Source organism: Physeter macrocephalus, chromosome 7 (assembly GCF_002837175.3).
Source record: "Physeter macrocephalus isolate SW-GA chromosome 7, ASM283717v5, whole genome shotgun sequence".
Classification (NCBI taxonomy): domain Eukaryota; kingdom Metazoa; phylum Chordata; class Mammalia; order Artiodactyla; family Physeteridae; genus Physeter; species Physeter macrocephalus.
Window position 1 is genome coordinate 79,760,775 of NC_041220.1, and position 13,048 is coordinate 79,773,822.

The 13,048-nt window shown below is 41.5% G+C and overlaps 1 protein-coding gene across 8 annotated transcripts in view; it reads right to left on the minus strand.

The window, feature by feature from the left end:
• The window catches only part of WDR19 (WD repeat domain 19), a 93,197-nt gene that overhangs the window by 7,594 nt on the left and 72,555 nt on the right, over positions 1-13,048 (minus strand). For 2 of the 8 annotated variants that reach the window (XM_007102316.4, XM_028492052.2), the window contains 6 exons: positions 12,589-12,713; positions 9,815-9,896; positions 7,900-8,050; positions 6,131-6,254; positions 5,285-5,361; positions 10-4,969 (listed from right to left, as the gene is read on the minus strand). In XM_007102316.4, the coding sequence (XP_007102378.1) occupies positions 4,858-4,969; positions 5,285-5,361; positions 6,131-6,254; positions 7,900-8,050; positions 9,815-9,896; positions 12,589-12,713 (671 nt within the window). In that variant the 3' untranslated portion in view covers positions 10-4,857. Of the gene's footprint in view, positions 1-9; positions 4,970-5,284; positions 5,816-6,130; positions 6,255-7,899; positions 9,768-9,814; positions 9,897-10,251; positions 10,514-12,588; positions 12,714-13,048 lie in introns of those variants that run through there. The other 6 variants (XM_007102315.4, XM_028492048.2, XM_028492047.2 and 3 more) reach the window with 6 other exon arrangements.

Consider the following 13,048-nt stretch of genomic DNA (forward strand, 5'->3'; position numbering starts at 1 on the left):
GGAGCGGCTAGGCCCGTGAGCCATGGCCGCTGAGCCTGCACCTCCGGAGCCTGTGCTCCGCAACGGGAGAGGCCACAACAGTGAGAGGCCTGCGTACCGCAAAAAAAAAAAAAAAAAAAAAAAAAAGAATACCTAGGAATGAATTTAACTAAGGAGGTGAAAGACCTGTGCACTGAAAAACTATAAGACACTGATGAAAGAAACTGAAGATATAAATAAATGGGAAGATTTTCTATGCTTATGGATTGGAAAAATTAATACTGTTGAAGTTTCCACACTACCCAAAGCAATCTACAGATTCAATGCAATTCCTATCAATTTCCAATGGCATTTTTCACAGAAATAGAACAAACAATCCTAATATTTGTATGGAATGACAAAGACACTGAACAGCCAAAAAGCAGTGTTGAGAAAGAACAAAGCTGGAAGCACCACACTTCCTGATTTCAAACTATATTATGCAGCTATAGTAATCGAAACAGTATGGTATCAGTGTAAAAACAGACACACAGATTAATGGAACAGAATAGAGAGCCCAGAAATAAACCTGTGCATATATGGTCAATTTATGACAAAGAAGCCAAGAATATACAAGGGGAAATATACAAGGGGAAAGGCAGTCTCTTTCTTAAATAAATGGTGTTGGGGAAACTTGAGAGCCACGTGCAAAAGAATGAAACTGGATCACTATCTTACACCATACACAAAAATTAACTCAAAATGGATTAAAGTCTTGAACATAAGGCCTGACAACATAAAACTCTTAGACGAAACCGTAGGGAGTAAGCTCCTTGACATTGGTCTTGGCAATGTATGTTTGTATGTGACACCAAAAGCAAAGGCAACAAAGCAAATATAAACAAGACTACATCAATCTAAAAAGTTTCCATCAACAAAATGAAAAGGCAACAACCTATGGAATGGGAGAAATATTTGCAAATCATATATCTGATAATTTGGGTTAACATACAAAATATATAAACTCATACAACTCAATAGAAAAAAAATCCAATTAAAAAAATGGGCAAAGGCTCTGAATAGACATTTTTCCAAAGAAAACATACATATGGTCAATACGTACATGAAAAGGTGCTCAGCATCACTAATCAGGGAAATGCAAATCAAAACAACGATGAGGTATCACCTCACACCTGTCAGAATGGCTATTGTCAAAATGACAAGAAATAACAAGTCTTGGCAAGGATATGGAGAAAAGGTATCCATCGTGCACTGTTGGTGGGCATGTAAATTGATGCAGCCATTATGGAAAACACTATAGAGATTCCTCAAAAAGTTAAAAATAGAACTACCATATGTTCCAGCAATTCTCCTTCTGTGTGTTTATCTGAAGGAAACAAAATCACTATCTTGAAAAGCTATCTGCACCCCAGTGTTCATTACAGCATTATTTACAATAGCCAAGACATGGAAATGACCTAAGTGTCCACTAATACTGGATAAAGAAAATGGCACTGGATAAAGCATATGTGGTATATATGTATACATGTGTATATACATATAAAGAAGAAGGAAATACTGCCATTTGCAACAACATGGATGGACCTTGAGGACATTATGCTAAATGAAATAAGAGAAAGACAGATACTGTATGATCTCACTTACATGTTTAATTAAAAAAAAAAAAACCCCACTGAACTCATAGATACAGAACAATTTGTTGGTTGCCAGAGGGTGGGGGTGGGCAGAATGAAGGTGGTCGAAAGGTATAAAATTCCAGTTACAAGTGAGTCCTGGGGATGTAATATACAGCATGGGGATCACAGTTAACAACACTGTATACTTGGAAGTTGCTAAGAGAACAGGTGTTAAAAGTTCTCAATTAAAAAAAATTGTAACTGTGTGGTGATGGATGTTAACTAAATTACTGTGGTAATCATTTCACAGTATAAACATATATCAAATCATTATGTTGTACACCTAAAACTAATACAAGGTGATAATTGTACCTCAAAAAAAGTTGTGAAATATTAAATGTATATTGTTTTAAGATGCTAAATATGTGATAATATGTTATGTGGCAACAGAAAAATAAACATATCCCAATCATAATTTGAGCAAGATTTTAAAACAGAATTTGACAAGCTGATTCTAAAATTTTAGAGAGAAATGGAGAGAAGTTAAGAGCAGTCAAAACAGTCTTGGAAAAAAATGACAAAGTTGTAGGATCCACAATACCTGGCTTTAAGATATACTATGACGTCACAGTAATGAAGACACAGTCCAGTATAAAAATAGGGGGCAAATAGAGCAATGGAAAAGAAGAGAGGGTCCAGATGTAGACCCATATTTAAAACCCAGCTGATTTTCAACAAAGGCATGCAAGCAGTTCAATGGGGAAAGGAAAGCTTTTCAACAAGTGGTGTTGGAAGACTGGATATCTACTTGAGGGGGAAAAGGTTCTCAATCCCCACCTCATACTGTAAACAAAAATAACTTCAAGATGGATCACAGACCCAGAGCTTCTAGAAGAAAACATAGGCAACTATGCTCCTGACTTTTGAGTAGGCAAAAATTTTCTTAAGACACAGAAAGTAATAAAATATTAAAATGAAACATTGATAAATTATAATTCATCAGAATCAAAATCTGCTCATCAGGGTTTCCCTGGTGGTGCAGTGGTTGAGAGTCTGCCTGCCAATGCAGGGGACACGGGTTCGAGCCCTGGTGTGGGAAGATCCCACATGCCGCGGAGCAACTAGGCCCGTGAGCCACAGCTTCTGAGCCTGCGCGTCTGGAGCTTGTGCTCCGCGACAGTGAGAGGCCCGCGCACGCGATGAAGAGTGGCCCCCGCTCACCGCAACTAGAGAAAGCCCATGCACAGAAACGAAGACCCAACACAGGAAAAAAAAAAAAAAAATGTATATATAAATAGAAATCTATTCCCAATGGGCAGCATCAGAATCTGAAGACTGTAACAAACTTAGCATACCTAATTTACACTATAATAACAACTCAAATTAACTGAATTTTCTGGTTAGAAAAATAAAATCTCATCAAAAGACCATTAAGATATATGTATAACTGATTCACTTTGCTGTACACCTGAAAGTAACACAACATTGTATTGATAAATCAACTATATTACAAAAAAAAAAAAAAAGACCATTAAGAAAAAGAAGTGGGAAGCCACAGAGTGGGAGAAAACATCATCAAAATAAATATAAGATTTAGATCTAGAATATACAAATAAAGAACCTTTATAACAATAATAATAAGACAATACCCAGTAATAATAGGAAAGGAACAGTCTTTTCAACAAATGGTGCTGAGACACCTGGTCATCCACACACAAAAGGAAATTGGGACCATACCTCACACCATACACAAAAATTAAATGGATCAAAGACGTTAAGTATAAGAGCAGCAACTATAGAACTCTTAGAATGAAACATAAGTGTCAATCTTTGTGACGCTGGGTTAAGCAGTGGTTTCTTAGACATGACACCAAGAACACAAGCAGCCAAAGGCAAAAAAATAAATTGGACTTCATCAAAATAATAAAAACTTTTTGTACATCAAAGGATGCTATGAAGAAAGTAAAAAAATACTTCCACAGAATAGGATATCTGCACGTCATGTATCTGATAGAGGACTTGTACCTAGAATATATTAAGGATTCTTACAACTCGATAAAAAGACAAAATACCCAGTTAAAAAAACGGGTAAAGGACTTGAAGACAGTTCTCTAAAGAAGATATACAAATGGCCGACAAGCACATGAAAAGCTGCTCAACATCGTTATCATCAGGGAAATGCACATCAAAACCACAATGCGATACTACTTCACACCTACTAGGATGGTTATAATCAAGCATGCAGACAACAGCAAGTGTTGGTGAGGATATGGGAAAACTACAACCCTTGGGTGCTGCTGGCAGGAATGTGAGAGACTGCAGGTGCTACAGAAAGCAGTTTGGAGTCCAAGGAACAGCCAAGAGGCCAGTGGGGCTGCAGCGTAGTGAGCAGAGGAGGCTGGGCCAGTTCATGTCGACTCTTTTAGGCTCTTTATTTTTGCAGGTGCAATAAAAAGTCCCCCTGAGGAAGGGAACCAGATACACTGGAGGGGGACTGAGAGGACTTGCCCATGGACTGGGGGATGGGTGGTGTCCACATTTCCATCCTGATCAGCTGGTAGGATGGAGCTGCTGTTTACTGATGGAGTGAAGATTGTGAGAACAGGTTTCGTGTGAAAACCTAGGGTTCCGTTTTAACCATGTTTAGTGCTGTGTCAGGGACTAATCGTACTTTTTCCTTTTAATTAAAGAATCTTAAAGAGTTTTTGGCAGGGGCTTTTGGCTTTCCACCTGGAGACTATGTTTCCCTGCCTCCCTTTGCAGTACGTGTGGCCCTATGAGTAAATTCTTGCCAATGGAGTGAGAGGGTATTGTGCTGCTTCCATGCAAGAAAAATGACACTTGGAAAGAAAAAGAAATGGGGATTTTTCAAGCCTCTGGAAGCAAAAATTTTTACAATATATTCTCCTGAATTATAGAGCTCAAAAACCCCACCGTTAATAGCTAGCTACAGTTTTAATGGACTGGTTAAAAAGAAGCCCATGTGATTTGATAATATACGTTTTGGTTGGAATCCATGATGCTGCTTGGTCAAATAACCTTTGTCACCATGGAGACTGTACAACCTGCGTTTTAGCTTTTTTTAAAAGTCCATCAGAGGTTTGTTTAAAATCTGACAAGTTTTGTTCGTTCAAATCTGACAAGTTACATGACGCACAAAAAGGAGCCAATGGCAAAACACACTGTAAAGCTGTGTCCACCCCGTGGATCTCGTGCCCCGGGAAGGTAAGTGGAGGGTCTGGCACTTACCTGCACATGCCACTCACTGCTCCACTTCTGTCCGCAGGTACTGGGTACAGTCTGAGATTTTCTTCAGCTGAGCAAAGTTTAATCTTTCTGAACACATAGGACATGTGCTTTCAGCGTTTAACATGCTGTTTGGAGAGGGAAAGACAGAGTAGATTAAATATTCCTTTACTTTTGGGTTATTGTGATGTGAAAACCAACTATTCCTTGCTACTTCCTAGTACATGTTCATCATGAGACTTAGGAATATTCAGTCTCATGCGAAATCCCCTTTAAGGAAAATGTCCTCACAGATCACAGAAGGTTCTTCCAAGAAGACAATTTGAGTCTTTAGAGATTTTTAAGAACATGAACAAATACAGAGACCTCAGTATAAAAGTGGTTGAATAAAAGGCCCGTTATTCGATAAATCTGTATGGCTGAGTGAAATGATGCGCACTTACATCTTGAATTCTGAATACAGTGCAGGGAAGTCGCAACGTGGACACACCGTCCAATCATCCTTTAACATATGTCGACCCTGCAAACAGTACGTTGAAGACTAAAATTCACCTTTATTTTTAAAACTCCCCCCATTATTCAATTATAATACATGGTTACAGTTAAAAGCCGGACAGACCTCTAAATTACGAAATTATTGCTGTTTCACATAGGTGGGTAATTAGAAAGAAATGGCATCCAAAGGACTAAAGCCAAATTTGTCAGATTCATGTATAAAGAGAGTAATCTTCAGTATTGTGACATTACCTAGATTTATTTTCCTTTAAAATAAAGCTTACGTTATTAGCCTAGTGATGAACAAATAATCTGATATTTTAAAATTTTCTAATAATAGGTCTTAATATTAAAGTGTACCATAAAAGCCATCACTTATTAAGTGCTACAGCATGCCGGGAGTCGTATTAAGGCTTCAAACATGTCCCCTCGTCAACCTGCAGTTTACCTCAATAGGCAGATACTGTTAACCGATGGACCTAGCAAGGTAAAAGCAAATCGCACCAGGTTATGTGACCAGTAAGTGGCAGAAGGACGATCTAAGCCTAGGACCATGTGATCCCCAAGTGTGTACTCTCCTGCCCCACAGTGCCCTCCTGATACTCACTTAGGTTATTATGTGCCTTGAATATAACTTTCAACTTTGTTGACCATGAAATTGTATGCTAAATGTTGCAGGGAATTTGAGGGAGAAGATTATTTCAGAAGTGAAGAAAGTGCTGACACACAACAAATATTCAAATGGGCTATAGATATATATGCAAAGAAAGGGAAACGATGCTAAAGAAACTTACTGTTGCAATGCAATATGGGATGTTATTTTTACATCCAGGACAGAGGAGTTCACACTCTGGGAGAAGAAATTCGCAGAACGGACATGGGGTTGTGGCCTCTTCTGCCTCGGATGTATCAGGTCTCCTGTGAGGAAGAATCACATGCAGTGCACCCACTTCTTCATAGTCAGGCTCTGAGAGTAGAGACGCACGCTCCGGCCCACGGAGGAGGGAGAGGAATGAGGACTGCTCAGACTAGCATTCCATGGCCAGCTCTGGGAGCTGGAGTTCACAGCACATTATGTGGGAGAAAACACGGGTGGGTCTGGCTGTCTCGGGTCTTCCTTGCCACTGGAGTAGTGAGCTTGCTACTTCTGTCTTTCCCTTTGTGTACTGAAGTCGTAAAGGCTGTCCAGGGCTGTGCAGCACAACTTTCCGTGACAATGGCACTGTTCTAATTCTGCGCTCTCCAGTACGGTAGCCATGAGCCACATGGAGCTCAGAGCACTTGAAATATGGATACTGTGAGGAACTAAGTTTTACATTTTATTCACTTTTAATTAATTTAAATTTAAATAGCCACATGCAGCCAGCAGATACCGTATTAGACCTCATAGCTAAGAGTACTCTTGCGCGGGGAGAGAATAACCAGCGCCTCTTCAAGCTGGCACCTAGGCTGGTGTGGCACGGAACTGGGGGATAAATGTGCTCTAGCTTTTTCTCCCCACCTCGCTCTCCCTGATGGCAGGTATGTTGGGTCAGACTGATTTGGTCTGAAGCTACTTAGGCTTATCAGCTTTGAAAAAAAAAAAAAAGGGAGTGTTCCATGTAGCCCCTATCCAGGTTAGAGTTCTCTGCCATGAGCCCAGCTAACAATAAGTAGTATTTGCTTCCCTTTGCCGTTACTGGTGTAGCCTTCTCCGTTGGCTGAGATGAGAGAGTTCTGGGTCAAGGTTCAGGTACACCTGAGTTCCTGGTCAAAATGGGACTAACAGGTACCCCAGATGTCATCGCTATGAACAAATGGTAGTACAGAACTACTACAGGATTGCAGTTAATTTTTCCTTTTGTAAGGATGAGTGCTACTTTCTCCTAGTTTTCCTGTTGAAAACCAGGCTTTCTGAAGTGAGGATATGCCTCATGTGCCTTGGAGCTACACAGGATTTCGAAATGAAGTCTCTTTTGGCAATAGGCGGTATAGTTACCAAGTTTCTTACACTGAGAAATATCCACTCTTTGTCTGTGGCAGACACGCTGTTTGCTGCCTCCCTGATAGCCATCTTTTCCTTCTTCCTTGCCAACAGAACTTGGTTTTTACTCAGCAGTATGCTTTTCAGCTAGAGGTAGCCACGCGGCTGAGTAGTGAGATGTAAGTGCAAGTCCTGGGGGTGGTGTCCTTCCTAACTAAAAAGGCAAAAGACCTTTTCATCTTTTAATTTCCCTCCTTCTTTCTGCGTTGAATGGGGTACATGATGTCACCCCACCATGACAACCACCACTGTGCAAGCCATGAGGAGGAAACCTCTGTGCTCTGGATGGTAAAGCCAAAAGCCAGAGGTCCTTGATGACACTGGGACACGGCACCACCAGCCCTGGACTACGATGCCTTGTGCCTGAGTCAAATAAATCAGATAAAGCCGTCGTTGGGTTTCCAGGTGCTGGTAGCTGAGTACAATCCTAATTGCTACCCCCAATCTGTGTTCTTGTTGAGCCCACATAATAGCAGCTACCTTCTGAAAGATACACTTGTGAAATGCGATTAGATGGTAGAAACAGCTGTCGCCGCCTACCTGACCATTGCCTCGATCTTCTTTTTGTATTTGACATCTATCTTGTTGCGGTACTCGGGCCTCATCAACATGGCTGCAAAGCTGAAGGCAGAGTTCTTCAGGCCGGCCCTGTGACACTCGATCACGGTAGACGTCAGGATTGGCACGATGTCTGCAACGCAAACGGAGGGGCAGAAAGAGCACATTGCCTCTACTGGCGTGTGTGATGCCAGGATTGCACCTCTCTAAATCTGCTTTTTCTGACAAAGAACCAGAAGTGGACTATTTAACAAGGAAAGGGCGCAGCAGTGGAGTCAGGTAACTGCTCACCACGATGTCTTTCCCCTGATTATACTGTGTTTTGCCTGTAACACAAGGACCCACACTCCCTTGAGGTAACCTTTTGCGTGCGTCCTTCCCCGCCTCTGAGAGAGTTTTGCATTTGACAGGACTGCTGATGAATGGGTGGGGAGATTAACAATTTCATGCACTAACCTCTCTGTGTGCACCTGTTTCTTCAGGACAGATACCTAAAAGTCAAGATTACTGGCTCAAAGAACATGACTTTAAAGAAAAAATACTCCGAGCACAAATTGCCAAACTGCTTTCTAGAAAGGCCACAACGATGTCCATTCCATCCCACTAGCAGTCATGAGAATGCCTGTCCTATCACACCCTTTGCCAGCATGGTGTACAATTATTTTAGTCTTTTTTATGCAACAAAAAAGAACACATTTAGAGAACAAGGGTTGAATTATGACCTGTGAGCTAAATCTGGCCCTCTGTTTCTGTATGGCCCATTTGCTAAGAAAGACTTTTACATTTTTAAATGACTGGAAAAAAGATCAAAAGGAGAAAAATATTTTGTGACATGTGAAAGGTTTATGAGGTTCAAATTTTAGTGTCCAAAAGAATAAAGTTCTGTTGGAACACAGCCATGCTCATCCATTTATGTATGGGCCACGCCGAAACGGCAGAGTTGAATAGTTGCAACAGAGACCACGTGGCCCACAAAGGGCCCCGAACATTCGACATCTGACCCTTTACAGAAAACGTTTGTTGACCCCGTCATGGAATGTGACAAAATCTAATCACTGAAAAATGTTATAATGACAAGTCTTTTAGAATACTGGGACCTTTTTCAGAGGCAATGGTCTACAGTGGTTGAGAACACAGTCAGACTTACTGGCTGACAGTATGGTCTTGGGCAAGTGTTACCTCACTTCTTTTGCCCCAGTTTGCTTATGTGTAAAGTAGGGAAAATAACAATAGGCCACTTGTGTGCAATCTTGAGACTGTTTTCCTTAGAAGGATCTGCCTGAAACTGGGATCTGGGAACTTGGATTTTGGGAGAGTTCCCGCCATTTCCAGAACTGAGAAGAGTGGCTGCCTGTGCCTGACCTTTTTGTACAAACAATAGGGTTTATGCGGAGCACCTGCTTTCTGGGAGTCTGAAAATTTGGTACATGCCAAGCAGGGGGTGCTGACGTGGCCAGCTCCCCAAGACCGCCCCTGGGTACCGAGTCTCTCACAAGCATCCTGGTAGACACCACCTTCCACGTGCTGCCCGGAGGTGCTGAGTGTCCAGTGCGACTTCACTGGTGGGGGGGGTGGCAGGGGGGCTGTGGACGGACACTTGCCCCTGACCTCCGGGCCCCCCCCGACCTTTCCCCTCTGCCGATTTTGCTTTGTATCCTTTCCCTGTAATAAATCTTAGCTTTAGCACTATATGTTGAGTTATGAGTCCCCCTCGTGAATTATCACACCTGGGGGTGGTTCTGGGGACGGACGCCAGTTACACCACTTCATGGGGTTGTTGTGAGGATTAAATGAGTTACTACGTGCAGAGAACAGCGGCTGGCAGAGTCCGTGAGGATGATCTTGGCGTGCTACAGTCAGGCAGAAATGGGGACAACAGGCTCCTCTCGGTACTCACGTGACGGAAACTTGCTGATGTTGTTGGCCACCCGGATAAGCATACGTGCCCCTTTCATATGATCTCCATTTTTAACGTGAATCTGAAATAAATGATAAATTTTACTCTTCTTAGAGACTTTGATTAACCCTAATCCATGTTTCATTCACCCAAATAAACAACTCCTTGATTGTGACCCTGAACGGGTGGTCACGGGCTCCTTGCAGCCTTACTTTAATGCCACTTGGAGTTTCTCCCTTACTTATCCTCCTTCCAGCAGCTGCTACCTGGCCCCCTGGCCTCACCGGCCTCACCCCTACTCTATACTCAGCTTTTTACTTTGCCTGAGACCACTCGACATGAGTTCAAATCCTTGGTCCATCTCTTACTAGCCATTATGGGGGGACTAACAAGTTGTTGTGAGACCTGAAAGCTGAGTTACGAGTTAGGCAAGAGGAGAGAGGATGAGTTGTTATAGGAAGAGGGTGCTGCCTGTGTAAGGGAAGGGGCAACGATGGCTGGAGGGGCCTGAGCTTAGGTAAGTACGAGTGGGATCTGTGATGAAAGGAGGGGGTCCACTTAGGATGACATGAGACTGGGGGGTCGGCAGGGCCGGACCACAATGTCACTGCTGTCGTCCGGTGAGAGGAGGCGGTCCACAGAGGGCAGGCAGTGGGGATGGAGAGAAGTAGACAGACGAGGAGTCAGAACTGATGATATCTGGTGAGAAGGTGAAGGGTGAGTACAGAATAACTCCCAGGCATAACATCCATCCGGTCTAAGCACGTGGATGATGGTATAATTTACTGAGCACTGCAACATAATTCATAAATATTAACTGAATCTAAAGTCACCCTCCACTGACTCCCTGGGCCTCAGACTGCCCGGCTCAGCCACCCACGTGCAAAGGCCCCAGGCTGTCCTTCAGCCAAAGTCCCTGTCTCAGCTCCGGGGAGGAAGCATCCACCAAAGCCAAGACTCCATTTCCCCTGAAATGTGGCTGACTTTCTCCAGTCCTTTGTGTCAAAGAGGGCTGTGACATTTTTACATCAATTCTTATTTGATAAGGTCTAATAGTTTCCCTTTTGGTACCACGAGCAGTTAAAAATCTTGAAAATATCTGGTGCTTGAATAAGAGACTAGAGCAGAGGGGAAAAGTCACACGGGTGCTCTTCAGTGGAAGGGGAAGAGAATGTCTGGTCCAGTGGAAGTGATGGGCCAGCTCTTAGGGCCGGAGGAAAAGAAAAAGACTCGAGAACCATCCCTATGGCTTTTGGTGGAAGAAAGCCCTGGTGCTGGAGGGCTTCTTACAGCAATCCCTATTTTTGTTCCCATCTTCCACTAACTTGTTTCTATCCTCCCCTCCACCCCTAAAGGCTGGATTCTGTGCCCCCAGCACATTGGCACCAGCACTGATGTCTGAAGCTGAGAAAGTCCTCCCCCTTTCTATTCCTTTCTGTACGAGAGAAGGGACCCCATGCGGCTCCGAAGGGAAGTGCACTCCTGGTGGTTGCAAGTTGGAATTCTAAGTTTTTTCTTACAATCAGGACTATAGACCTATGGGGCCTAAAATGGTAGCCACTAGTCACATGTGGCTAGTTAAATAAAAATTAAGATTATATAAAATTGAAAGTTTAGTTTATTAGTTGCACTATCTGTATTTCAAGTGCTCCACAGCCAGGCTAGTGGATACAGAACACTTCTAGCACTGCAGAAAGTTCTATTGGGCAGTGCTGTTATGGACCATAATAAGGATCTAAACCATTCATAATGTGATTGCTGTAACCTAGAAAGCTTCAAAATTGCATAAGCTCTCGTGCTCTGGCCTGAAAACCGACTTAGCATTACTATGGGAAGATGTACTTTGACATAAATGAAAATTTGGAAAAGTATGTAAGTTGGCATCTACCTGTATTTTTACAAAGATATGTGTCTGTATATAAATATGTGTGTGTGTATATATATATGTGTGTATATATATATGTATATATATACACACATACAACATTTATGTAAATTATAAATAGAAATATTTCAGGTTTGCATGTTCTATTTTGTTTTTATTGAAAATCACTGATTAAAAAATAGCAGTGATTTTTATGGACATAAATATATTCCTAATGTAAAAAAAAAGGTGCACACATGTATTTTAGAAATATGGAGGATATATACAACACAGTGTTAACAGTTGTTATATCTGGTGATGGATTTAAAGGGGGCAAGTTATTTTTTCATTATAGTTTTCTATATTCTCTAAGTTTTCTCATTGAATATCTATTTTATATTCAGATGAAAACTAAATAGTATTAAAACACAGTGGAATTGTATAAAATCCACTATCCTAGAATTAATAAACTTAGGAAGCTCTGGTTAAATAAAAATGTTTTCCGTAAACCTTTTTTTGACCAAGTAAGACATTTATATGCTTCAAAATCAAAACAGTATAAAAAGTATACTATATGGAGAAACCTGTTCTTCCTCTTCTCCCCTGACTGGGTTTGGTGCCACGCCTCCTCTGCCCCACGCCTCGATCCCTTTAGGAAACTATTTTTCCTAGGTTTTTTTAAAAGTATATTTCTAATTTTATTTGCTATGAAAAAATATATATATATTTCTGCCTTTTGGTACACAAAAGGCAGCATATTGTATAATTATTCTGTATCTTGCTTTTTCGGTTAACGCTACAGAGATCTAGGAAATGGCTCTAATCCAATGGAGAGATGCCCAGAAGGAAAGCCCTTCAAGTGATTAGCGCACCTGGCAGATTGTGTCCCAAGTCACTCAAAGGGCCTCACCTTCACTAGTATGTAACTGTGCAGAATCATGAGGTTGGTGGCCATCTCAGAGGGAATTTTGATCTTCTGAGATTTAAGTTCCGCATACATGCTGAAGAGAACGTCATGTGCATTCCGATAGTTTCCTTGAAAAGAGGTGGTAAGATGACATTACTGCAAAGGATGAAATCTGAGGACTTTCTCTGGGCCACCATTTTACAGGTGGATTTTGTTAATCATCTTATTAAGTTACTAAGTAATAAAGAATGACATTTAATTCCATATTTTCCAAAACTGTATTCCATACTTATGAACATCTAAAAGAATCAGCTTGCAAAAATTAGTGAAGATGTCAGAATAATTCTACTTTTTCAATGAGTATTTACAGAGCATAGACACGAAGAGAACCATTCTAGAGATTCTATCAACAGTCCCTGCGTGTTATAAAGAACGAGGTCAATAAGAATACCACATCGTCCTC